The sequence below is a fragment of the Acartia tonsa genome, chromosome 14, assembly GCF_053477335.1.
Source record: "Acartia tonsa isolate MP-2025a chromosome 14, ASM5347733v1, whole genome shotgun sequence".
In the NCBI taxonomy this organism is placed as follows: Eukaryota; Metazoa; Arthropoda; class Copepoda; order Calanoida; family Acartiidae; genus Acartia; species Acartia tonsa.
The window spans coordinates 19,480,731-19,508,132 of record NC_137273.1 but is presented as its reverse complement, the minus strand read 5'-3'; the positions used below and the strand labels follow the sequence as shown (position 1 = coordinate 19,508,132).

The 27,402-nt window shown below is 34.4% G+C and overlaps 1 protein-coding gene across 7 annotated transcripts in view; it reads right to left on the bottom strand.

The window, feature by feature from the left end:
• Positions 1-27,402, bottom strand: part of dpy (fibrillin-like protein dumpy) — a 256,661-nt gene that overhangs the window by 53,583 nt on the left and 175,676 nt on the right. For 5 of the 7 annotated variants that reach the window (XM_080147847.1, XM_080147848.1, XM_080147849.1 and 2 more), the window contains exons 47-59: positions 26,284-27,294; positions 25,102-25,240; positions 24,570-24,675; positions 23,973-24,163; positions 23,000-23,125; positions 20,542-20,912; positions 19,759-20,013; positions 19,010-19,259; positions 17,633-18,468; positions 16,746-17,078; positions 2,685-3,011; positions 2,170-2,490; positions 35-688 (exon numbers count right to left, since the gene is read on the bottom strand). In XM_080147847.1, the coding sequence (XP_080003973.1) occupies positions 35-688; positions 2,170-2,490; positions 2,685-3,011; positions 16,746-17,078; positions 17,633-18,468; positions 19,010-19,259; positions 19,759-20,013; positions 20,542-20,912; positions 23,000-23,125; positions 23,973-24,163; positions 24,570-24,675; positions 25,102-25,240; positions 26,284-27,294 (4,920 nt within the window). Of the gene's footprint in view, positions 1-34; positions 689-2,169; positions 2,491-2,684; positions 3,012-3,649; positions 3,977-4,255; positions 4,364-4,697; positions 4,777-5,596; positions 5,731-5,835; positions 6,163-6,233; positions 6,558-6,640; positions 6,968-7,739; positions 8,067-8,149; positions 8,345-9,641; positions 9,771-9,998; positions 10,317-10,738; positions 11,192-11,355; positions 11,590-11,665; positions 11,996-12,149; positions 12,280-14,233; positions 14,428-16,745; positions 17,079-17,632; positions 18,469-19,009; positions 19,260-19,758; positions 20,014-20,541; positions 20,913-22,999; positions 23,126-23,972; positions 24,164-24,569; positions 24,676-25,101; positions 25,241-26,283; positions 27,295-27,402 lie in introns of all 7 variants that reach the window. The other 2 variants (XM_080147853.1, XM_080147850.1) reach the window with 2 other exon arrangements.

Below are 27,402 nucleotides of genomic sequence, written 5' to 3'. Positions count from 1 at the left end.
TATAATGTTTTTTTTGTTAAAATTGAAATAGTACCTTGAGGTTGAAGTCTGCATTCTGTAAAAGGATCCCCAATATAACCTTCCCTACAGGTGCAGGTGGGGATGTGATTTCTCACATTGCATTGGGCATTGATGCCACAAACGCCAGGACAAGGATCCACACAGTGCAGCCGCTGGCAGGACTTATCCTGCGGACAATCCGAGTTGACCACACATTCAGGCCTACAGGCCACATATGGATCACCAAAATATTCTGGGATACATTGACAAGCGGCGGCTCGTTGGCGATTGTTGCACACAGCATTTGATCCGCATGGGGAAGGATTGCAGGGATCAATAATTTCGGTAACTGCAGGCGGCGGTGTTGTTTTGCGGCGGCAGGCGGTAAAAGGATCGCCCTCATAGCCCGGATCACATTGGCATATGGGATAATGATTTGTGACTGAACAGGTAGCGTGTACACCACAAACGCCAGGACAAGGGTCAACACACTTCTGGTTAACACAGGCTAAATTGGAAGCACATTCTTGGTTGATGGTACATTCTGGCTTACATTCAATGTAGGGATTGCCAAATAAACCAGGTAAACAAGTACAAGCAGCCGCATTGTTGCGTTCTCTACATTGTGCATTGATTCCACATGGAGATGGGTTGCAAGGATCAATAACTTCGGGTCTTGGTGAGGTGGCTGAAAAGGAACATTCATTGAAAATTTTTAAATTATTGCAAAATATATGTTGGAAATAAAATTTTAAGAATTATTTAGTTGAAAAAGTTATCTCAAAATAGGAGATCTCTTACTGGCATGACGTCCAAATTTCAATATTTAATAAATTTAAAATTGAAATTCTTGCCTTTGTGTGAAAATTTAATACCTTTTAAAATATATAACTAATTTCTATCAAATTTTCATTATTATATTTTAATATATTTAATGCGAAAAGTATGATTCTAAATTAATATCCTGTATTTTTTTTATAAAGTTTGCTAAAACATAATTCTAAAAACATTTCAGAAAAAAAAACATCCAATTCTGAGATTTTAATATCAAAATTACCCTTTTAGGTTTAAAATTAATCAAAGTTAATAATCAATAGACTATAAAAGTTTTAAAGATTTTTAATCAATATAATAGATTTGAAATCTGCATAAAATTTTAAGGATTTTTTATAAAATTAGTTTTTTATATAATTCTTTATTTAAAGGCGCAAATACAAATTAAGTTAAATAATTTTGAGATCTGTGATTGGTGGATTGAAAACTATCTGCGCTCTGATTGGAGAAGCTTAAGTGACGTACATCATTCAACCAATTAGAGCGTAGGTAGTTTCCAATCCAGCTATCCTATTGGTCAAAATTTATTAACTTAAATCGTATTTGCGCCTTTAAATAAAGAATTATATAAAAAACGAATTTTATAAAAATCCTTAAAATTTTATGCAGATTTCAAATCTATTATATTGATTAAAAATCTTTAAAACTTTTATAGTCTAATAATCAATTCAATATTCTAATTTGATTTCTTAAAAACGACGATTTTTCACTAGAAAATAAAAAATGAAGTGAAGAGACAGATAAACTTCAAAAAAAAAATTATTAAATTAATAAAATTAATTGGGCAAACTGGTTAAGATAAAAAAGGTATTTATAGAGGACTGGATGATTTTTTTTTACTATAAACTCTATGATAGCCACCCATTAAACAGAGGCTGTAAGCAACTTTTAAAAGAATTAGGACAAAAATGCTACTTCTAAATAATCTCTTAATTTAGTAAATTTTAGTAAACAAACTCTTGTAAAATATTTTTAAAACCCCAATCTACGAATAAGTACTGTACAAAATTAAACCCTCAATTAATAGGATTCAGTACGATTAATATTGAGCAATAAAAACATGGATGACAACATCCAGAAGTAGCAAAGCACAAAAAAATATTGCAAACAGACAAATTGATTTAAAGAGCAGATGTGCAGTTGTCATGACATGCAAATAACAAATCTTAAAAAAAAAAAATTTATGTCCTTTAAAGTTATTGGAATGTTCACTAAAATGTCAACTGTCTATATTCAAAAGAACCTGAGAAAGTTACATTTCCTATAGTGTTACGGACTGATGAACAGATTTAATTAAAGAGAAAGTTTGCTACTTGAAATCTAAGGAATACTTACTTGTAACAAGATTACACTGTGAGAATGGATCTCCTTGATAGTTTCTAATACAGACACAGATTGGCACATGATTTCTGACGCGGCATTGCGCATTAATTCCACACAGTCCAGGACAAGGATCTTGGCACTTGCGGCTGATGCAAGCCTTGTCCAGTGGACATTCATCGTTGATGGTACATTCTGGACGGCAGTTGGGCGGTGAACCAAGCATATCTGGCAGACAGGTGCAACGGCAGTCATCACCAAATCTTTGTGGTAGTAAGCTGTTGGGCCCACATGGGTTTGGTTCGCAGGGATCTTCATCAATCACAGGTGCAATGGCTAAAAGGTGAATCATGCTAATTATTGACAAATCATGCAACATTAAATCTAAATTTTATGCTTTCTCAATGCAATATTGTGCGAAAAAAACTATAATACAAATTTTCTAAAACTGCTAGAATAAGATTCTATGGTAATTAAACCGTGCTGTAAATTAGCTGTAAAACATTATTTCTTACAAACAAAAAACTTACGTATAGGTCTGAGACTACAAGTGGAGAAGGGATCTCCGACATATCCCTCAATACACGTGCAGGTAGCTATATGGTTGATTACCTTGCACTGCGCGTTGACCCCACACAAGCCAGGACAGGGGTCAACACAGTGCAGGTTCCTGCAGGCACGTGTTGACGGACAATCCGCGTTGATTGTGCATTCCGGTCGGCATGCAACGTATGGATCTCCAAAATAGTCCTGGATGCAAGTGCAGGCGGCAGCTCTGTTGCGGTTTTCGCACAGGGCGTTTTGACCGCAAGGCGACGGATTGCATGGATCAGGACGTTGGGTTGGGATTACAGGTGCTGAAATTATAAACATTCATGTTCAAACATGCTTTATGACATTCATTGGTGAGCTGTAATATTCAAAACACAGCATTCATGTATATACAGTATGCAATCAATCAATCAATCAATATGCTGGTTATTACAGGGGTGCCAAATCAAACAAAAGTTTTGGGATGCAAAATTTTCAACAAAAAAAATATTTAAACAATACTATGGCATTTTCAATAAATGTAATAATTTAGTGCTATGGGGGTTGCTTTGCTAAAATATAACATATACAAAACACATTTGAACATTATTTGCCAAACTGATCATCAAACATTTGATCTGATTTGGCAACCATGCAATAAGATGGCGCATTTTCAAACAATCAATCAATCAAAAAATTGTGCAATAAACTAACCTAACCTATTGACACACTTTTTTCATGCTTTTAACACAAATTGACACAAAAAATGTTTAACCTATTGTAAATTAAAGAAATGCATAAACATTGAAAGATACATTCCTTCTTGATTTTTACTAAATCACTTATCATGCTTTACTCAAAAACTAACAATAATAGCTGACCTAATCTAAAAATGCATGATAACAAAAACAAGAACAATAACATTCATAGCCAATGAGTGGGTCATACAGCTAAACAAACTTACTTGTTACTCTTTGACATGCAACAAATGCATCGCCCTGATATCCGGGCAGGCAGGTACAGCGCGCAATATGGTTGACCGCCGCACAAGTGGCATGCACCCCACACACTCCTGGACACGGGTCGCGGCAATGCTGCGCTACACACGCCTTATCGTTGGGACACTCCGCGTTTGTGACACACTCCGGTTTACACTCAATATACGGGTTACCGATATAGTCATAACGGCAGCTGCACGACGCTGCGCCGTTTCTCTCTGTGCAATCGGCATTAATGCCGCAAGGGGATGGGTTGCAAGGCTCATATACAGGTACAGGCCTTTCTGTTGTGGCTAAAAATTATAAGTATTGTTATAATTCCAAAAAAATGTATTCAAATTATAAAAAAAAATCAAGTAGCCTGTCTTAAAAAAGAACAAATATTTAACAATACTAAGAATAAATTGTTTTAATTGTAGAAAATAATACAAAAACAAAATTATGGTTGATTTAAAAAGAAAAGCAAAATATTTTTCCTTCGCATTGGCAATAAAAAGATTCTTTCAGATTTATAAAAAGAGGCCTTTTTTTAAAATGTTTTTTATTAAATGAAACTTAGGATAATATCTTACTTGTTATCCTATTACACTGCACAAATGGATCCCCTTGATATCCTCTGTTGCATATGCACAAGGGGACATGGTTTCGAACCCGGCACTCTGCATTATAGCCACACAAGCCTGTAGAAAAGCCACAATTTTGTCTTACAGTTTTATTGAAGTTTTTTTTAATATCTATTTTAAGTGTGAAAAATTAGAAAGAAGGGGCTTTTACACTAAAATAAAACTATAAATTGAAAATAAAGGGGCATAGTTTTTTTTCTGTCTAAGCCTAGCATTCCTTTTGGTGGTCCTAACCCTAGTAAAAACAAACAGAAACCTCCCCCCCCCCCTCCTTATTTTCAATTTATTTAAAAATATGGGAGAAAGGGGTGAGGGAGTCGGTGTTCAACAAGACACTTTCAGGGAAAACGCCAAGAAGGTAAAACTAATGCAAATCTTTTAAAAATTGTGCCTGGACAAGGGTCAATACAACGTTGGTTGGAGCAAGACTTATCCTCCGGACAGTCGTTGTTATAAATACATTCAGGCCTGCACAAATTTGGATTCGATATTTTATTCATTGAAGAAAAAGTTGAAATCTTTTGCCATATTTTGTTTGTTCAGACTATGCAATATTCAGAATTGAAACAGATTTTAGAAAGAGTATATTTTTAGGCAAATATTTTTTTTCTGTTTTTCTTTTAAGGTAGTAAATTAATTATTCTCCTCTCTGAAAAAGGTAATATAAGATCATATTCAACTTCAATGATGATTTGGTAGTAAAGCTACTCTATAATTTGATTTGTCTGTCCATCCATCGGGTATATGTAAGCCGTCTAACAAAATATTACTTGTATGTTCATTTGTGATATATCTATAATTATTTTCTTTGGCAAATACATCTCCCTCGCAGACCCTTGCAAGTTAATCTTAAAATTCAAAAATAATACTGAATAACTTTTCCTTAATTTTTTTCCTAACAAAAAAGTTACAGAAACAATAAGAAAAATATCTAATACATACTTTTGGTGGAGATATTATGTAAGGAATTTATAATATGGAAATAATTCTATGAATTTTCTAAATAAAACATCTGACATTTTATCAAGTTTAAAATAATATTAATTGGATGAGATGTTACATCCTTATCAGTTTTAATTACTTTTTTTATGTCTATAATAATTAAAAATTATAACAAGTTGAAAGAACTAATAAATTAAACACCATGCTAACAAAATCTATATAAACATGCATTCATAAATGTGAAAGGTTTAGGGTTTCTGAAAACACAATTGTTTTAGCAGGATCCTTTGTTCAGGCAGTGTATGCTCTACTTTTAGTCAATAAAACGAATTTATCATATCCATTCCTACAGTTGGGTGGAGATCCAACCATATTAGGCAGGCAGGAACAGTCACACCGTGTTCCAAGATTCCGTGGGGTGTTGGAGTAAGGCCCACATGGGTTAGGCTCACAAGGGTCCTCTACTATAACTGGTTCAATGGCTGAAATCATGCAATTGTGAAAGAAACAAATTAATTATGCAAAAAAATCATAGCAATTGAAAAAAATTATGAGAAATAATTTAGGAGTAAAGAACATGCACTTACGTATAGGCTTTAATCTGCAGGAGGTAAATGGATCCCCAATGTAACCCTCTATACATGTGCACGTGGGCACATGATTCATTACGCGGCATTGTGCATTGATACCACATGTTCCGGGACATGGGTCAATACACTTGTTCCTTTGACATAACTTGTCTGAGGGACAGTCTGAGTTGACAACACATTCTGGTCGACAGGCTACATATGGATCACCAAAGTATTCAGGAAGGCACTGGCAGGCAGCTGCTCTGTTTCTATCATTGCATACAGCATTAGAACCACATGGTGAAGGATTGCAAGGATCAATTGGTCTTGTTACAGGTGGTGGTGCTACAAAAAAAAGAATTATGGATATCACTCTTAAATAAAATAAAGGAAAAAACATTGTATTAAAAACTTACTTGTTGTTCTTCTACATTGAGAATATGGTTCTCCATAATAACCAGAATTACAGGTACACACTGGCCTATGATTTGAGACTGTGCAGAAAGCATTCTGGCCACAAACACCTGGACAGGGATCCACACACTTCTGATTAACACAAGCTAGGGTTGGGGAACATTCTTGGTTTATTGTACATTCTGGCTTACATTCAATGTAGGGATTGCCAAATAAACCAGGTAAACAAGTACAAGCAGCTGCATTGTTGCGTTCTCTACATTGTGCATTTAAACCACAAGGTGATGGGTTGCAAGGATCAATAACTTCGGGTCTTGGAGTTGTGGCTACAACAAAACAGGGTGTGTTAAAATTCTCTCTTAAAGATTAAAAAAAAGTTTAATGAATAAATGTATAATAAAAAACCTACTTGTAACTCTAGTACATTGTGAAAAAGGATCTCCTCTATAACCCTTGTTGCAGACACAAATGGGAATATGATTTCTAACTCTACAATAAGCATCAATTCCACACAAGCCTGCACAAGGATCTTCACACTTGCGGTTGATGCAAGCCTTGTCTTGAGGACAATCATTGTTGATTAAACATTCAGGTCTACAGTTTGGTGGAAGGCCTATCATGCCAGGTTGACAGCTACATTCACACCGGCCATTTCTGGCATATGGAATCACTGAGTAAGGTCCACAAGGATTAGGTTCACAGGGATCAACCACTACAGGTTCAATTGGAAGAATAGCTGAAAAGATACAATTTACAAACAACCCATAATAAATCAATATTAGTTTTTTTTTAAATAAAATGTTTTCTTTCCAATCTCAATACTATATTATGTACAGTAATCAAATTTTCCAGCTAACCAATTTTCTTGTAAAAGAAAAAGATAAAAAGAAATTGATTAAAACAGATATTGCAAGATTGCTGAAAGTATAGAATGTTTTAAAGTCAATTATAACTTTGCAAAAGTCCCTTCATACTATCTGCATACAAAACTTTTAGATTTAAATAAATTAAATGAAATTTAGGTCAAGATAGAGTTTGGATTTCTTTATTAGGGCAAAGACATTTCATTTGTATCCCAAGCATTAGTATGCAAATGAGAACCCAGATATTGTGTTGTATTTGTTATTAACAAGGCAAATTGTGTTGATGTAAAAAAGCAAATTTTCTTTCTATAACTAGTTTATAGAACACAAGACTAGTCTTTGTGAAAACTAAATTTTTAAAAAGATTCATGTTCTTTCATGATAATACAAACAAACTTTAAACATAGAAATCATATTCCAAAACTTAAGGTTCTTTTAGCTAAGCTATAACCAAAATAAGAGCAAGTTTGGAAAAATGCTACAGACAGAGTAATAAGGTGGGACAGACAGACAAACTTTTTGGAGACCATTATTTTAGAAGTCCCAAAGGTCAAATGAAAAGAAAGCATTTTGTTTTTTGTATTGGTGGAAGACGTGAAAACTATATGGCTTTCTTATAAGGAATAAAAATTTAAAGTGTCCTACTTGATGGTAACAACTGACAAGATGTGAACGGATCCCCCACATAACCCTGCAGACATGTGCACGTGGCAATGTGATTAAGAACGCGGCATTGCGCATTCACACCACACAATCCTGGACAGGGATCCACACACTTGAGATTGCGACAAGCCTTGTTTGCTGGACATTCTGAGTTGATTGTACATTCTGGCCGGCAGGCTACATAGGGATCGCCAAAGTATTCTGGGATACACTGGCAGGCGGCTGCACGCTGACGGGTCTGGCATAAGGCATTTTCTCCACAAGGTGAAGGGTTGCAGGGGTCAATTACTTCTGTGATTTGGGGTGGTGCTGAAGTTAATTATATTTTAATTCATATAATATATATATTTATTGAAAATTAAATATTTTTATAAAAATAAAATCTAACTTACGTGTTGTCACCCTTCTGCAGGCAACAAAAGCATCCCCAGTATATCCAGGGTCACATTTACACAAGGGCAGATGGTTGATAACCTGACAGGTGGCAAAAACACCACAAACACCTGGACAAGGGTCTTTGCACTTCTGGCCAATACAGGCAAGGTGTCTAGGACATTCTGCATTTACTACACACTCAGGCTTACATTCTGGGATAATTTTCAAGATTTCAATTATGTATTGTTCAAAAATTTGTAGATTAATGAGAAAAACTGCAATAAAAAGGTCAAAGACTAAAAAAAACCTTTGCTATAAAAAATGAATTTCTCCAAAACTAACAAGAGAACAATAAATAAAAGTGAAACAAACAAAAATAATGGGAAATATATTTCTTTTATAATTGATATGTTTTCTGACTCCAAAAAGTTATATTTTACATAAGTCTGTCTATGTTGAGTTAGAGATTGAATACTAAATGTGGAATGGTATTTTACCATCTAGCTTTCACCAACTTGAAAAAATAATGTAATACAGTAATTTTCATTAATAAAAAAGTTGTATTTTTTAGTAATTGTTTTGAAGTTCTAAGAGAGAGGCCATATCTCTTACTGTAAATTGAAAAAGGGTTTATTTAAATTTAATCCATTCACTAATCCCTTCAATCCTGTTTAAATCCAAAATATGTAAATGTGAATATTCCAGCAGGGATTTATTTTTGCACATTACCAAGCAGGTACTCAGTACTTTGTAAAGTATGTACATGTACATAGGTAAGTGAAGTGGGATCCACAGAAATATTGCCACCAAGTAAATTCTAAAAATAAATTTGAAAATAAAATCTTCTATATGCAATTATATTTTTTTTAATCCAATTGGGTTAACTTGAAAAGTTCATTTTCTACATTCAGATAAGCAGAGAAGTTTGTAATATATTAAGATAAAAAGTAGAATATAAATCTAAAAAACTATCTTAATTATTCATTGATTTTTGATATGCCATAAAAAAAAAATTCTTAATAAAGTACTGGAAAGATCAAAAATCTATTTAAATCACCAATATTTAGTGCAATACTTAGTCTTAAATTCTCAAATTTGTTGAAACTTAACATAGGAACACCCTGTAACTTACATCCTATATTATGTATAAACGGATATGTTTTTAGGAGAGGAAGTTTTTATGTACATTAGAACCATATGTAATATGTACTGTACATTCTGAACAACTTTTTTATATAAAAGTACAAAATGGTCAATAGAAAAGTTTTAGAAGGGTAAAATATGTTCATGAATAACTTGTTTCCATTTTAAAGGAGGAAAAGTGGAAAAATAGACTCTTAAAGCCTAAAGGTTAGATAATTATTTAAGTTAGTTTAATTTAAGAAAAAAACATATGACAGCCAAAGAAGATCAAGTGGAATGTAGAAAGTAATAAATGATCAAAGATAATTTGAAATAGAACCAGTTTTTTAACCTTTTTATTAAACATAGTTTTTTTTGAAATCTTGCCTATATAAGGGTTGCCAATATAATCAGGTATACAGGTACAACTGGCTGCTCTGGCAATACTGTTGCAAATAGCATTAATGCCACAGGGCGAGGGGTTGCAGGGTTCAATTATCTCAGGTCTTGCAGTAGCTAAAAGTTGTTATTTTGTTTTTAAAAATAAATTTATTCAAATAAATATTATATTAAACCTTCAAAAATATTATAGATCAAATTCCTAGATATATTGTCCTATCTAAATAAAATTCTTATGAGATAGAATTACATAAGCAAAATTCCAAGAATATAAAGTTTGAAATTTATCTTTAAAGTAATATTTTTAGATATTAGATATGCTCCAAATAAGAAAATATTACTTACTAGTTATCCTGTAGCATTGGACAAATGGATCTCCTGTAAAATCTTTGTTGCAAACACAAATAGGGATATGATTTCTGACCCTACAGTAAGCATTCTGTCCACATAATCCAGGACAAGGATCTTGACACTTTTGTGCCTGACAGGCTTTGTCAGATGGACAGTCTTCATTAAAAACACATTCTGGACGACAGTTGGGAGGACTGCCTATCATGCCAGGTAAACAGGAGCATTGACAATCAGAATTATAGTTTCTAGGAGGGTTGGAATTTGGCCCGCAGGGGTTAGGGTCACATGGATCTTCTTCAATGACTGGTTTGACTAGAAATAGTAAATCTTACTATTAAATTTGTGCCCATTATTTATTCATTAAAAGTTAACAAAAACCAATAATAAAGTCCTTTGTGATGTAAAACTAAATTTCCTTTTAAATTTATATTTTTGACACATCTAAAATTATAATCTTCTCATCCCATTTCCTTAGCTTATATATAAAATGCTCTTTTTAACCTATTATTACTTTTTAGAGAATTTGATCTATTCATGTTTTTACTCAAAAGTACAGGATTTAGTAATTTCCTGTTCTTATCACTGAGAAAGAAGTAAGGATCAGATTTAAATTTTAAAATATTTGATATCTAGAATATTTTGTGTGTCTAATCCAGGTAAACATCATAATCTAGAGTTATTATTGGAATTTTTTAAAATGAATGAAATGAAAGGTGAAATGAATGAAAACTTACTTATCAAAGGTTTGAGTTTACATGAAACAAAAGGATCTCCTTCATAACCGGACAAACAGACACACATTGCAATATGATTTCTAACATTGCATTGGGCATTAATTCCACATGTTCCAGGACAAGGATCCACACACTTGTTTCGCTGACAAGCCTTGTTTGAGGGACAATCTGAGTTGACAGTACATTCTGGCCGGCAGGCTACATATGGATCTCCAAAATATTCTGGTATACACTGACATGCTGCTGCACGTTGGCGTGCCTGACAATTAGCATTTTCACCACATGGTGATGGATTGCAGGGATCAACAACTTCTGTGATTGGAAGAGGTGTTGTGGTTCTTCGTGTACAAATTCTAAATTGATCTCCCTCATAGCCAGGATCACAAACACAGCTTGGAGAATGGTTTCTGACATTGCAGCTGGCATGTTGCCCACAAACACCAGGACAAGGATCTACAGGGTTAAAATGATAATGCCTTTTTAATAAGTATTATGTATGAGTTTTAATAAAAATGTACTATGGAGTTTGTTAAAAGTTAATGAATTATAAATAACCTATACTTTAAGCAATTCATCAAATGACAAACAATATCAGTATTTAAATATCCTTACAAAACCAGATAATGAATTTAAAAGCATTGACATCCCTATGCATTTATTAGAAACACAAGCTTGAGTCAGAGGACAATCTGGATTCAGTGTACATTCTGGTTTACACTCAATGTATGGATTACCAAACAATCCAGGTAGACAAACACAGGCTGCTGCCTGGTTACGTTCCCGACACTCTGCATTGACACCACATGGTGAGGGCCGACAGGGATCAATGATTTCTGGCTTGGGAGGTGTTGCTAAAATTTTAATAATATAAATGATAATATTTTTGAAAATAATACAAAATCAGAGAATTAGAAGAAAAGAAATTACTTGTGATTCTGTTGCATTGGATAAAAGGATCTCCAAAATATCCAGGACTGCAGACACAGATTGGGAAATGATTGTTAACATTGCACTGAGCATTCAGCCCACACAATCCAGGACAAGGATCCACACACTTGTTATTCAAACAAGCCTGGTTGCTCAAACATTCTGTGTTCACCACACATTCTGGCCTACAATTTGGTGGGGAGCCAATCATGCCAGGCTGACATCTGCAGTCACATCTTTCACCGATAACTCTTGGAGGGTTTGAGTTTGGACCACATGGATTAGGTTCACAAGGGTCAACAATTACAGCTTCGGTTACAGGAATCAATGCTAAATTAATTTAAATGTACAATCAAGTTCTAAAAAAGTAAAATCTGAATTGTCTTTTCTTGTAAAATAAAGGAAATATATGTCTACAAGTCTTTTTTATTGAAAAGTAGAAAAATAAAAAGAATATGAAATAATCAGAATACTAAAAACTTACAGCATTGCACAAAAGGATCTCCTCTATAACCTGGCCTACAAGTGCATGTTGCCAGATGATTTCTAACAGCACAGTCTGCATTGTTGCCACATAGTCCAGGTACACAAGGGTCCACACATTTCAAGTTCTGAGCAACAGAAGTTGGTACCAGTTTCAACACAGTTTTTTTTTGCAATGATTTTTTTTTAGATATGATTATGAACCTTACTATACCACTCTTTTCTTCATAATTTGTAGATTATCAATGTAGGGAAAAGTATCTAGAGAAAACCTATTTTGTCTAAATTTATCCACCAATCAAAAATCATTGAATTTCCTTGTAACAATTCAATAAAATTTCCTTTATATCTCTTTATTTAAAAGATTTTTTATGTAATAATGTACTATTGTAGAAGAAAATTATTTAGTTACACAATATGCTTATTTTAAAATTTCAAATGCTATGATATAAATTTAAAAGTAGAATATAAATTTCATGCTGTGTTAAATAAAGATTAAAGAGTATATTTATTTTTTGCTGCAGTGCATTTTTTCTTCTTCAAGAAAATTAGATTTAAAAATGAAATAAAATAAATGCTAACTATGTAACATGCTCCTATAAACTTATTGAATGAAATTTTTTTGATTTCCTGCTTTCTAATAAAAAAAAAGATTGCTTTTCTTTGAAAAATTTTAATGATAATTTAAATGTACATTATCTACTTTACTTGTTTTGCCAAAGTCAAAAAGGTTTTCTTTCATCAATACACAACATGTAAAAAAAACTTATTTAAAATTTGTACATAGTTTTTTTCACTACACAAAACTATAAAAATGAAGAGGTCTAACACTCAGTATAAACTAAACATAAAATTACATTTGCTGGCTTGGGCTAATTTTATTAAAAACATACTTTTATATTTTATAATACTATATTATTACATACAAGCAGCTACGCCCCTAAAAGCCCTTAAAGGAATCCTGCAAGAAATACCACGCTTTAACTGCTGAAAGACTGCCACAAGTAGACCAAATACCCCAAATTTGAAGCCTTCAGCTTCTATAACAAAAAAGTTCTAGGCATTTTAAAATGACATTTTATGTACAATGGAAATTTTGAAAGAATTGCAATGCTCATGTTGAAAACTTTAAAATTAAACTACGTGGCCTTAAAACAAAATTATAAGCTTATTTTTGTCATAAATTTAGGTTTCCAGAAACTAATTATATTTTTACAATAAAAATACCAATTTTTATAGTCAAAATCATTAAAAAAAATTAAGTTTTACTTGCGTTGTACCGAATGTACTGTAGCCAATCAGAAGGCCGAATCAGCTTAACAACCAATCACAGCTAAGCTTGTATTAGTGTACCCCTTTGTTTCCGCTATGATTTTCGTTTAAAAATGCAATTTAAATCGAATTTTTTTCATAGATTTTGACTATGAAATGTGGTGTTTTTATTGTAAAAATGTAATCAGTTACAGGCAATCTGAGTTTCTGACAAAGATAAGGTTATAATTTTATGTCTAGGCAATGTAATTTAATATTGTTTTTTCTTTTATGAGCATTGGAAATCTTTCAAAAATTCCATAGTAAATAAAATGCTATTTTGAAATGCCTAGAACTTTTTTGTTATTGAAGCTGAAGGCTTATAATTTGGGGTATTGGGTCTTCTTGTGGCAGTCTTTCAGCAGTTAAAGCGTGTTATTTCTTGCAGGCGTCCTTTAAGGACACTTAATTGAATGGTGGAAGTAAGTGTAACTTCAACTTTCGATTTTAGTTTAGTTCGAAAATAAAAACTTATGGGGAGTGTGTAACTTCCCCCAAGAAAAGTTAAACACCTTCCCTAGACCTATAAAAATCTTCACTGCAAAGGATAACCTTATTGGTTCAACGGTTAGTGAGATCTAGCAACAGCAATACAAAGACAGAGACATTCTGTTACTTTTATATCGATTTTAAGTTTCTTGTTTTTAAATTTATATATAACTAAAAATATCATGCAAAATAATACACATTCATTTGCAGCCAACCTATAAATACAAAAAAAATATTTTCAGGCAAGTTTTTTTAAAACTATGTGTGAGGAAACTGGCATTCCTGGCATGCTTTGGCAGGCGGACAGTCATCATGAACAGTGCATTCTGGCCGACATTCAACATACGGGTCGCCAAAGTATCCGTCCAGGCACATGCAGCCAGCGGCTCGCTTGCGTTCAACACAGCGAGCATTGCGGCCGCATGGCGATGGCGAGCAGGGCTGGGGAGGGGTCGTTGTCGGGGGTGGGGCACGGGTGGCTAAAATTTGAAGTTTTGTTACAAAAATTAGACAATTAATATTGAATTACTTTATTATTTACATTATTTAGTCCTTTACTTTAAAATATTAACTTTCAACAAAACATACACAAATTTGGCAATTTCTATGTTTTAGGTTTATGTATAATATTCATAGTGTTATGTTTTTATCAAAAAATAGCCATATACTACCCAACACCAAACTTCAAAACAGCAACAAAACAGAGATTTTTCGGATTCGTAATCATACTTGGAAAATAGATAAACAACTGTTATTGAATTTTGTCTTTAATATTTGCAGAATATTTCAAAAAGATTAATAAACAAGCAACTTGAAATAAAATTCTTTTGTGGGACTTTAATATAAAAATAGTATTAAATAAGACTCAATTTCTATCAGTGGATACTTGTTGGCAATGAGAAGTAAGATCTCTTAAACATTCTTTGTGCAAATAAATAAGATTTTTTTGGCAAACCAATGAGAACTATATTTGCACTGTGCATTGGTACTTACTTTCTATATTTTGAAGAAGCGAAGCTTCTCTGTATAAAGAATATGTTCATATGTCCCTATTTTAAAGTGACTACTTGTATCTAGATTTATACATGGCATATTTAACATGAAGTGAAACAGCTTTTTAACTTTGTACATGCCTTGTTTTATAGAGGTAAAAACAATTTTTCAATTGCATGTGATTTCTTATATAACTAAGAAACTTTTTTTGTTTTGAAAAATCAAATCAGTTTGATTTAAAAAATCCACTTAAAAAATAAATATAATTACAGATTTATTCACATTAATTTTGGTCCTCTAATTAAATTCTTACAAATTTGATCTATCTTTTAATTCTTAAGGCTAGCCAACAATCAAATTATGTAAATATGCCCTTTAATTACTAAAATAAATCTAATAAAATAAAACTATAAAATGAAAAATCTCTCAAAATATACAATAATAATACTAAAGCTAAGCAAGCAACCATAACCAAAAAAAGCAAAAATATTAGTGACTGTTCAAAATGCAACATTCAGACAAATCTAACAAACTTTGTGCTATTTGCAAACTTTTTAAAATTACCTAAAATCATGCAAAAAAAACTAGACATTCAATACATGCCATTTCATATTTATAATAATTCTTTCAACTTATTATCAAAATTTAAAATGTCTTTTTGGCATTTATACTATTCCGTTTATGAATTATATTATCCTTGTTTAATATTGGCGGGAAATCCGATTTTTTTTGGCGGGAAGTGTCTAAGTGTTGCACAGAGAGAAACGACGACATTAGTAGCATCAAGCTGCCACCACGCATTGGATACCGTATTAAACCTTTTTACCATAACTTATTTTAACCTAAAACCACTGTAAACACACCTGGATTAAACATTGTTTACCCTAATAACTTTATAAGCTCTATAGCACCATAAAACACAGCTTATCACCGGTTAAAAGCTCCTTTAAAATAAAACCTAAAAGCAGGCCCATTATCCAAAAAATGTAAAAATAAACAAAACCATCAACAATAACAATTTCAACAATTACATGCACATTTTTTTTGTAAACTTACCCGTTTAAACACCTTAAAAATAACCTTTGAATAACATATTAGTTTAGCCTTTACCTGTTCTTAAATCCTGAATTAATAATTGAAAAAAATAATGACAAGATGTTTTAAAATAATCCAAATCTGTGAAATTATGATTTTGAAACATCTTTTACAACATGAAAACTAAAAAAGAAACAAAAAAAATGTTTTGACTGATTGACAGTAGTAGTTATGTAAATAAGTTTTTTTTTTTAAATGGGACATTTTACTAACGTCAATCAACCAAACAATATAACAAAACTAAACGACTATCAAACACTTTGTGAAATTCAAACTAACAGAAATAATTTTTTTAGTGTTCAGTTTTGTTTCAAGAATATGTTATGTGGTAGTTAAGAAAAGAGTTTTGTATTTCTATCCTATTTATGTCAATTATACATAAATTAATTCAGTAATGAAAAAAGGAAAAAAGCCCCTTAATTAACTACCACATTCTGCAGGGATCTTAAGGGATAAGACAATGGACGATAAATGATAAACATCCCCAATAATGCTAAACAAAATTTATCATTCTATAGATTAAAACTATTGGTTTAAATAATTGGAACTAACCAATAACATTCAATATAACAATTTTTCAGCCAACGAATAAGAAATGTGGTTATAAAACTTTGGATACAATTGTAATTTACAGTCCAATGTCCCCTCCCTTCCTGCATACTTTGGCACAGAATAAGAATTACTATAATAAATTGCATGCTGTACTCACTCGTTGTGATTCTGGAACAAGTTCTGAATGGATCTCCCTGGTAGCCGGGCAGACAGCGGCACACGGCATTGTGCTTGATCACATTACACTCCGCGTTCGCGCCACACGCTCCCGGACAAGGATCGCGGCATTTCTCGTTCAGACACGCCAGATTGCTCGGGCACTCACTGTGGATAACACATTCGGGCCGGCAGTTGGGTGGGGTGCCGACGTAGCCGGGCAGACAGCTGCAAGCGGCCACGCCAGCCTTTTCACGGCATTGGGCGTAGCGGCCGCAAGGGTCGGGCTGACAGGGGTTGATTGGTGCCGGTTGGGTTACTCTTTCTGTTGTAACTAAAAAAATAATTATTAGAATATCTAAATGTAACGATATTTTTTTAAGCCAATTTATAAAAAAAATTATATCTAGAGGTGGTTTTAATATAATCTCTTTCAGTTTTGTTTTTCTTAGAGAACAAAACTGAGCATTTCTAATTTTTAAAATGAATGTATGTGTTAAGAAAATGTTTATTGTAGATTAGTAAACAACACAATTTTAAGTAGTATGAAATTTAACAAAAACACATAACTAGAGATAAAAATAAATTTAGGATAAATAAATAGTTGCAAATTTCTGTTTATCCTGATCTCACAATAAATAAACAACAAACAATAAAATACATACAAATCTTTAAAGTTTAAAAGTTTCAACCACCTAATATAATCTACAGAACGTGTATCATCAATGGGAATGTACTTAAAGTTATTGGCCGTTGTCTTATCCATATAGATCCCTGACCAAATCACTATTTATTAAATTTTATTATAAACATTTTACACAATTGTGAAGCTCTACTGAACGACTCAATCTAATTATAGAGTAGCTACGCTACCAAATAAATCCTTACCTGGTATAAGAGTACAGGCTGAGAATGGGTCACCTTCATAGCCACGGATGCACGAGCAGATGGGATTATGATTTGTCACGCGGCATTCCGCATTAATGCCGCACAGTCCCGGGCAGGGATCGCGGCATTTCTGCTCGATACACGCAGTTGCCTGGGAACATTCAGAGCTGACAAGACACTCCGGGCGACAATTTGGCGGGCTGCCAATGTAACTAGGCTGACATGAGCACACACAGACGCCATTTTGTTCCTTCTTTTGAGAGTAAGGCCCACATGGGTCAGGCTCACAAGGGTTAAGCTCCTCAATGACAGGCACCCCAGTTGGTAGCAGAGAACATTGGGTTGTAGCATCGCCTGTGTAGCCCTCCAAACATGTACATTTAGGAATATGTCTGTTTGTGTTACAAATAGCATTGATACCGCATGTACCAGGACAGGGATCAATACATTTGTTGTTTACACAAGCTCTATCTGTTGGACAGTCATTGTTGAGGACACATTCTGGCCGGCAGGCAAGGTATGGATCACCAAAGTATCCAGGTATACATGTACAAGCGCCAGCACGTTGGCGTGATCTACAGTTGGCATTAGCTCCGCACGGTGAAGGATCGCAAGGATCAACAAATTCAGTTGTTCGCACTGTAGTTGTTGTGACTTCATAACGACACTCGCGGAACGGATCGCCGGTATAGCCTGACCGACAACGGCAAACTGGCTGGTGGTTGTAAACTGAACAGTCGGCATTGGGTCCGCATGATCCTGGACAAGGGTCAACACACTTCTCGTTGATACACGCCTTGTTCTGGGGGCACTCTGCGTTGATAACACACTCAGGTCTAAAATGACAAAAGTGATGCAAAAAAATTCAAGAACATTTGTATATTTAATAAATGTAAGGTATTTATTCCTCATTCAATGCTTTCAAGCTACGCAGATTTTTAATATTCACGAGAAAGATAAGAGTCGACTAGTAAGAAGAATAATTTATTATTCATTGTCCTTTCTATAAATCCCTGTTACCCATCCCATTATGTATAGTAGTTAAATTTTTGGGTTTTCCATTAAGATAATTCTGCATTTCATGGAAGCTTCACATGTGTCTTTGAAAGGTTATAGGCTATTATTTTTTCAACTTAATAATAATAGGGATAGTTTTAGTTTTTTTTTCTGCCTCACCTCTCACACCCTTGGATAAAGCCCAATTCTAGGGGCACTATTGCTAAAAATAAAATTGTTCTTACATGCAATTAATAGGTGAACCAACATAAATTCATTTTAAAATCATATACTTTGGATGGTTTTAGGCCATTTTCTACCTCATCTTCCCCTCTTCTCGCAAATAGAGTCCCTATGGGCACAACGTAATAATGTTTTTACCTGCAATTAGGTGGTGTGCCAACATAATTAGGCAGACACGAGCATGCAGCTACATTATCACTATCTCTGCACTGAGAGTAAGGCCCGCAAGGGTTTGGCTGACACGGGTTAGTCGGTACAGGACGGGGCGGCGGTGTAGTCACAATAATCTTGCTGCAGCCGCTGAATGGATCGCCGGTATAGCCGGGAGCACACTGGCAGATGGGATTGTGGTTCACAACTTGGCATCGGGCGTTGTTACCACAGGAACCTATCAAACACAAGTTTTAATTGAAATTTTTGCAAAACGTTGCAAATATAGATGTACTTATATTATAATTTTAGATTGATAATCTCGTAAAATAAGATTATACATATAACGGTATTATTCGATGTATGTGGGTTGGTGTATAAGAATAGATGTAGAATATACGTGGATATCATGACAGAGGAACAAGTGAGGTTGCTATTTCCTATGTCATTTATTGGTCAGTTTGTTAACCCAGTAGGAGAGGAGGGGAAAGGGTAAGGGGTGTAAAAGGGGGAAATCGTTATTTTAGCCCGCTGTTTTTATCTCTCTATTAGAAAACATGAGAATCTGACATAAGATCTAAGAAATAACATTACCAATAGTATTAGATTTTTTTTTGGGGGGGGGGAAGTATGATAACAAGTATCAATATAAAGTTGGCATTGAAAAATGATATGCTCAACTGTAGAAAAAAGCTTAAGTGAAGCTACTCTACAGGTATATGAAATGATTACTATACCTGGACAAGGGTCACGGCACTTCTGGTTGAGACAAGCAGTCACTTGGGAACAATCCGAGCTGACTACACACTCCGGCCTACAGTCAGGCGGGTTTCCAATAAATTCGGGCAGACAGGAGCAGACACACACCCCGTTCACCTCCCGGTGCTGGCTGTTTGACCCGCAGGGGTTGGGCTCACAAGGATCTAGGTCGCCTATGACTTCCTCTACTGGTGGGATGAATTGGCAGGCTGATAGTGGGTCGCCACCGTATCCTAATTTTAAGAACATGCCATATATAGTCCGATGTATATTTAAATTCAAATTTTAACCAATAAAATAAAAAGTGAACTAAATTTTCTTATGCAGACTCGAATACTGTGCTTTCACACTAATTGCCTTTTGAGCAATAATAACTAACCCCTTTGCTTTTAAGATAAATTGCAAATAAGAAGGATTAGTTTTTAACATTCTGTACCCCTGCAGGGCTACCCAGTACCCAATAGAACCCAGACTAACCTGACCTTAAGTATTAAACAAACTAACAATTATTTCTAATTTATTTCAAAAATGAGATCGGGATCAGTGCTCAACAAGGTACTTGGTGTAAATCGCCAATATAATTGTTCACAATGAAAAAAAAGAACCAAGTTCTTTATTCCATAAGAGCTGTATATAGGTCCCTGGTGGTTTCATACTATTCTATTTTAAAATTTAAGTCTTTTTATGGTTTAAGGCTATTTCTTATCTTCTCTAACTTTTCCAATACTTTCCATTAATACATAATATAGTAGTTATAATACCTGGATTACATGTGCAAATAGGATTATGATTGCGAACAGTACACTGGGCGTTGACTCCACAAGAACCTGGACACGGGTCCCTACACTTCTTCTGCATACATGCCAAATGGTTGGGGCACTCTGTGTTGATCAAACATTCGGGGCGGCAGCCGACGTATGGATCGCCAATATGCTCGGGGATACATTTGCAGGCCCCAGCGCCGTTGCGTTCAGAACATTCGGCGTTGGCTCCGCACGGCGAGGGGTTGCAGGGGTCCACCTTTTCTGGCGGGCGGGTGATCACCTCGGGTATGAGAGAACAGCCGTTGAATGGATCGCCGGTATAGCCCTTAGGACAGGTACAGATGGCGTTATGTGCCACAGCGGTACATCTAAAATAACATAGAAAGTTACTTTTTACTTTTTAAACCTTCTTAAACAAACAGAAATTTATCAGCTACCAAAGACTAAAATTGCAAGTATCCTGTCCCTCATCTTAAAAGCATATCTGCATTATCATATTTGTTTCATTATAATTATGATAATGTGCTTTAGAGTACAAATTATTTACCTAGTATTTCAATAAGAAAACTAGCTACTTTTTTTAATAAAGAAGCATCTCTATGATTCGGAATGTATGCCTGTCCGTCCGTCCGTCTATCAGCTACGTTTAGAGGGAAACGTTATTTGCCCAGCCTGTATTCAAGATAAAGAGCTAAACATAATTTGTGAATACTCTATAAATAGATAAGCATCAAATATATAATTTACTTTGTCTGTCAGTCTGTCGTAATTTATCTGTTTTCCTGCGTTCAATATGAGCAAAATATTAGAACACTTTTTTCTTAAATTTTGCATTTTAGTCACTCATACTTATATTTTTTAGGGAAAGAAGGGGGTGGGGTAGAATTACCTAGGGACTAGGGTCACAAACACTGTTAGAACAGTTTTAAATTATACATATCCTACTAATCTTAAACGCAGCACTGTTAATTTCGAACATTGAAGTGTATCTTAATGATCCATAATTAAAACTTTATAATTAATTTTCCATTCAATATCCCTGCAAACTATAATAACAAATATTTACCCATTAATAATTATGTTGCAAAAACCATCTTTATTTTTAAAGGTATGTACGCAGCAAAAAAGTTAGAAAAGAATAATAAATTATTTCACAGTATAAAGTAGAGAAAAGTGTATATGAATGTATTATAAAAAGTAAAATTTAATTCTAAGCAACTTTTTTTTTATCTGGGGATATAAAGGGATAAGAAAATGGCCGATAAATTGATATAAATCTCCAATTATGATAGGCAAAATTACTACTTTTGGACACTCAACTTAATGAACCAATCAATCAAAATTTAAGTCCCCAAAGTTATTAAGAAAACGTTATTATAAAACTTTGGGGACTAGTGTAATCATCAGCCCATTATCCCCTTCCTCCTGGCTTTCTATAACAAATATCATCTTCTATTATAAAAAGAAGCTACTGTGAAGGGGTCCATTTGAAGTATAAAGAAGCTACTGTGAAGGGGTCCATTTGAAGTACAAAGAAGCTACTGTAAAGGGGTCCATTTGAAGTACAAAGAAGCTACTGTGAAGGGGTCCATTTGAAGTATAAAGAAGCTACTGTGAAGGGGTCCATTTGAAGTACAAAGAAGCTACTGTGAAGGGGTCCATTTGAAGTATAAAGAAATTGTTGAGAGCTAATGAAACTTTTCTCTTTTCATAATGTATAAAACAAGACACGAAATGGTCATAGATGCGCAGATGTAGACTTGATTATTTTATATCCTTATATAAGAATCAGGATGTGTTAATGGGTCTGTGTGTTTATACCAAAAAATCTCAATAACCACTGTACCAATAAGGCTCTCATTTTCAGTGAAGCCTCTGATAGGTACTGGAAAGGCAATTTCTCCTATGACAATATAATCCCCATAATTTTTTTCTCAAACTAAAGTTAAAGGTTGCTGGCCAATTGCCCTCTCTTCCTTAGTTTAAAGAGGTGCTACGTATCAAAAAAAGGTAATAAAAGTATTAATATTCTGAACATAATAAAACATTTCTTCCATTAAAAAGGATTCTTTTTAATATATGCTGACTATTGATCATCTAAAGTATTTTTATATAACTATGCTTGTATGATGCATTTTTAAAATTTTATAACTTTTTAAGCAAAACAATAAGTATACATAAACTATATTAAATATATCTATTTTTCGTACTTTTATCTAAAATAAAAGTACAAAGTAATAAGACGTTAGTCTACTCATTTGTCTGAAGCATAAGATCTCTTTAATTGCTTATATTACTGTAACTATTATAGTTAAAAGCAAAAAGTAGCATTGCCTAAAAAGTAGGTTCTTTTCTTTGAATTGTTTTCAGCTGTTTTCTAGAAACCATAGGCATCTTAATAACCTAACTTGCAACCTAAAGCCAAAGGTTATGCAACAAAAGGTACTAAACTTACCTAGCATTGTAACCACAGGCACCTAGACAAGGATCCTGGCACTGTTGTTGGATACAAGCCTTGTTGCTGGCACACTCGCTGTTGATAACACACTCAGGACGGCAGTTGGGTGGACTTCCAATATACCTAGACAGATAAAGGTTAGGCCAAGTTCCGTGAGGCAAAATATTGGTAAGATATTATACATAGAAGTCAAAAGTGTGAGTTAAAGGAGGGGATACCCCCCTCAAACTTTGAAGACTCCCATTTTACCCAATTAAAATTCTAAAAATTAGATTACCTCTCTTAAACCTTTAAAACCCCTTATTTTACTTTCCTCAAAATAAGAAGCTTGGACTTACCCAGTATTAGTACACTTTTCTTACAAAAAAAATTATTTACAAAGTCTTTCTTAAAAGATAAGTATTTATATTTTTAATTGGGTATTCAAGTCAAAACAGTTGGCATTTATGCCGCTTATATGCCATTGGAAAAGTTAACAGGTCTAACATATTAACGACAAAACTATGTATATTTTTAATCAATTTGTTTTTTTTTCGTGCTAATGACATATTTATAAATTAATTCCTAAAAGTAAAAGCAAAATAGAAAAATCATTGAAATAGGAAGAAAAAAATCAATTAAGTTATAATTAATTTTCTCAGAACATGGTTATGTAATGTATAGGAATATTTATAGAAAAAAAAACTCCTCTTTGACAATACAAAACGTAAAAAAGATCAATAAAATGAAAAAAAAATAATAAAATATGTTTTATAAAATCTGAAATTTAAACCCATTCACATGCTTAAAAAGATTTTTGGAAATAGGAATTATCATATTTGGGTCATTTTTTTAATAATATTTTTTAATATTCCTGAGGAAATTTGTTTGTAATACGATGCTGTACATATTTTTTTTAAGTGTGACTGAGAAACGGTTCTAATCCAGAGGATATCAATCGGTTTCGCAGCCATACTGGAAATGCACTTACCCAGCTTTACAGGTACACGCCTCATGTCCGTTAACCTCTCTGCACATGGCGTTAGGGCCGCAGGGCGAGGGGACACACGGAATCTTGGGCCTCTCGGGTTGGGTCACAATCTCGGGTTCCCGGATACAGTTAAAGAAGGGGTCGCCAGTATAGCCGCGTGGGCAGGAGCATATGGGGTTGTGATTTACCACCTAGATAGATAGATAGATTCATTTATTCATGGATAGAAGAATAGATTTATTGATAGAATTACAAATAAATTTATTGATGTAAAGATAATAATTTATTGACAAAAGATAGATTTTAATGATAGCCTTAAGACTGATCAATTTAATTGATAAAAAGACAGATTGATGAAGAGACTAAATAGTTCATTGGCTTTTTAATGGATTGTTGAAGAGGTTAATTTATTAATGGATAGACAGATTAATTATTGATAGATAGACATATTGACTTATTTATTGATTGACAAATCAAATAAGAGACAGCTATTGATTTTGAAATTGCATCTACAATGGATTTTACCAAATGAGTAGAAACCAGCTAAAAATGAGAGTAAAGGACATAGATAAATGTTCTGAAAAAGAGATAGATCACCTTGCATTCCGCATTAGCGCCGCAGGTTCCAGGACAAGGGTCAGCACACTTCTGGTTGATACAGGCCAGTCTCAGCTCACAGTCAGAGCTCAGCAGACATTCAGGTCTAAAAGTTTTAATATAATTTTGTAATGATATTTTCTGTGAAACATTTACATAATAAATATTTTACTTGAATAAATTCAGCTGGTGGTTAGAGCTAAAGCCTAAAGTGACACAAAAAAATGAGGTCATTCAATAAAGTTGACTAATGAGAGGCCAGTGTACACTGTAATTAACCATTGGTAAAATTTGTACTGGCTTCTCATTGGTTATTTTATCGTATAACGTCATTTTTAGGTGCCTTTTTACGCTGTCTCTCCACATAGGTGTAACATATCTCATTAGATACTTAAAATCGAAATTATGCTTTTTCTACATTGTACAAATAGTTTGATGGAAAATAATAATTATACAAAATTATACTTGAGTTACAAAAAGACTGATGCGTAATTTGGAACTGAATGCCGCTAAACATTATATAAACACAAACCTGCAATTTGGCGGGGAATCAAAGTATCCAGGCAGGCACGTGCAGACGGGTCTAGGACCTTCGGGCCTGCATTCAGCGTAGGGCCCGCAGGGGCTGGGGTTGCAGGGATCCCTGTCGGGCTCTGGGATAACAGGCTCCACTAAAAATGTCACAAATTTTACATGATTTTAATTTTGATTTAATTTTTTACTTTTAAGTGCTATTTCTTTCGCAATGGAAAGCCATAAAAAATTTCTTTTTCAAGAATTAATCTGGGGTAATTATGATTAAAAAGTTAATTTTACAGCTTTCTAATGCAAAAAAAATACAAAAATAAAGCAACCTAAAAAGCCCTAAAAGTGATAAAAAAAAGCCTGAAAAGAAAAATAGAATTTTAGAACTAAATCTACAGTCTTGGGTTAGAGCAATCAAATGCTGTTAGAAGGTTATGAGTTAAAAAATAGCACCAAAATGCATTGTTTTGTTAGTTAAAATCATGCAAAGTTGAAAAATGACATTATGCCGAGCTAATGAAGAAGGGAAAAGGAGCCTTTTGGAATATATGGAAATATAGTGTTATATTAAATTTGGGTCTTTTAGACTTTACCAAAACATTTGACTGTTGATAAAATAAACGATTTAATTAAAATAAAATATTAGTATTCATGATATTCCAAAAAAGGCTCCTTTGATTTACATATCAGCAGTTATATATACAGAGAGAGAAAATTATCATATAGTCCTTGGGGACGGATAATTGGATGTTATTTTATTCCCTATCCAAATATACAATACACAAATATTACAGCTTGTAGACAAAAATATGTTTGTCTCTAAGCCACATACGCACAAACACACAAACACACACACACACACACACACACACATAAACACATTGTATATTCCACATGATATTGTTTGTTTTATATTGATAATAAAGTGAGTTGTTCATTGATAGAGAAAAGTCTTTAATATATTATCTAAAATGGGACAATTACAGCCATAAGCAGCGAAGCAATAGCAAGCTAATACTTCTAAAAATCGTTAAATTATAAAAGCATCAAATTCTAAAACATTCTATACAACCATCTTTTTAAGGCCGATCGAACATTCCTTAACTATTAAGAAGCTGCGCTAATATACATGTGTGTGTGTGTGTGTGAGTGTGATTTTAAAACGCGCGAAATGTCCTCGGCCAAATACCTGGAATCTGAGTGCACTGTGTGAACGGATCCCCTTGGAAGCCGGGCCTGCAGGTGCAGGTGGCGATGTGGTTCACCACCTGACACTTGGCCTCCAGTCCGCACACATTCCTGCAAGGGTCCACACATTTGAGATCATTGCTGCAAGCAAGGTTGGCCGGGCAGTCTGTGTTTGTTGTACATTCGGGACGGCATCCGCCGCTGCCATAGGGATCGCCAAAATAACCTTTAACACAGAGACACGTGGCTCTAGGAGCACCTCCAAAGCCCCGTCGGTTTGATTTACAATCTGTATTAGCGCCACATGGGCTGGGGTAACAAGAATCTTGTGGGGCTTCTACCGGCTGAACAGGGGGTGGGACTTTAGTGCACCGCCTGAACGGATCACCTTGATAGCCAGCTCGGCACTTGCACACCGCCAGATGATTGCGCACAGAGCATTCAGCATCCACTCCACAAGCACCAGAACAGGGATCCACACATTTGTTGTTGACACAGGCCTGCGATTTGCTGCATTCATCGTTGATGACACATTCAGGTCTGCAATTGGGCGGAGCCCCCTTGTAGCCAGGTACACAGGAACACATGGGCGTGTCGCCCAATGGTTTACAAGCAGCATTTGGTCCACAAGGACTTGGATAACACGGGTGGACTGGCAACGGAGGAACAGTAATTTCAGGCCTGGGATCTTTCTTGGTGCAGCTAACAAATGGATCTCCCTCAAAATTTGGGGGGCACGAGCAAATCGGATGGTGAGAAATAACCGTACATCTTGAACTCAAGCCACAGCGGCCATCACAAGGATCTGTACACTTCTGGTTTAAACAGGCTTTGTTCTGTGGACAATCAGAGCTGACAATACACTCGGGTCTACAGCCTGGAGGACTACCAATATATCCTGGCAAGCAAGAACATTGACATTGACTGCCAATATTCCTCTGATTTGAGAAGGGTCCACAAAAGTTGTTTGCACACGGGTCTTGGTCCTCTTCTTTGTTTTCTATTCCAATTGCTAAATGATTTAAAAACATGCAAAGTTAAATGATATGCAAACAATTTTCGGATATAGTCCCTTTCGTGACAACGCCTCTTAAGGGGCGTTTAGTCGTATTTTCAAAGT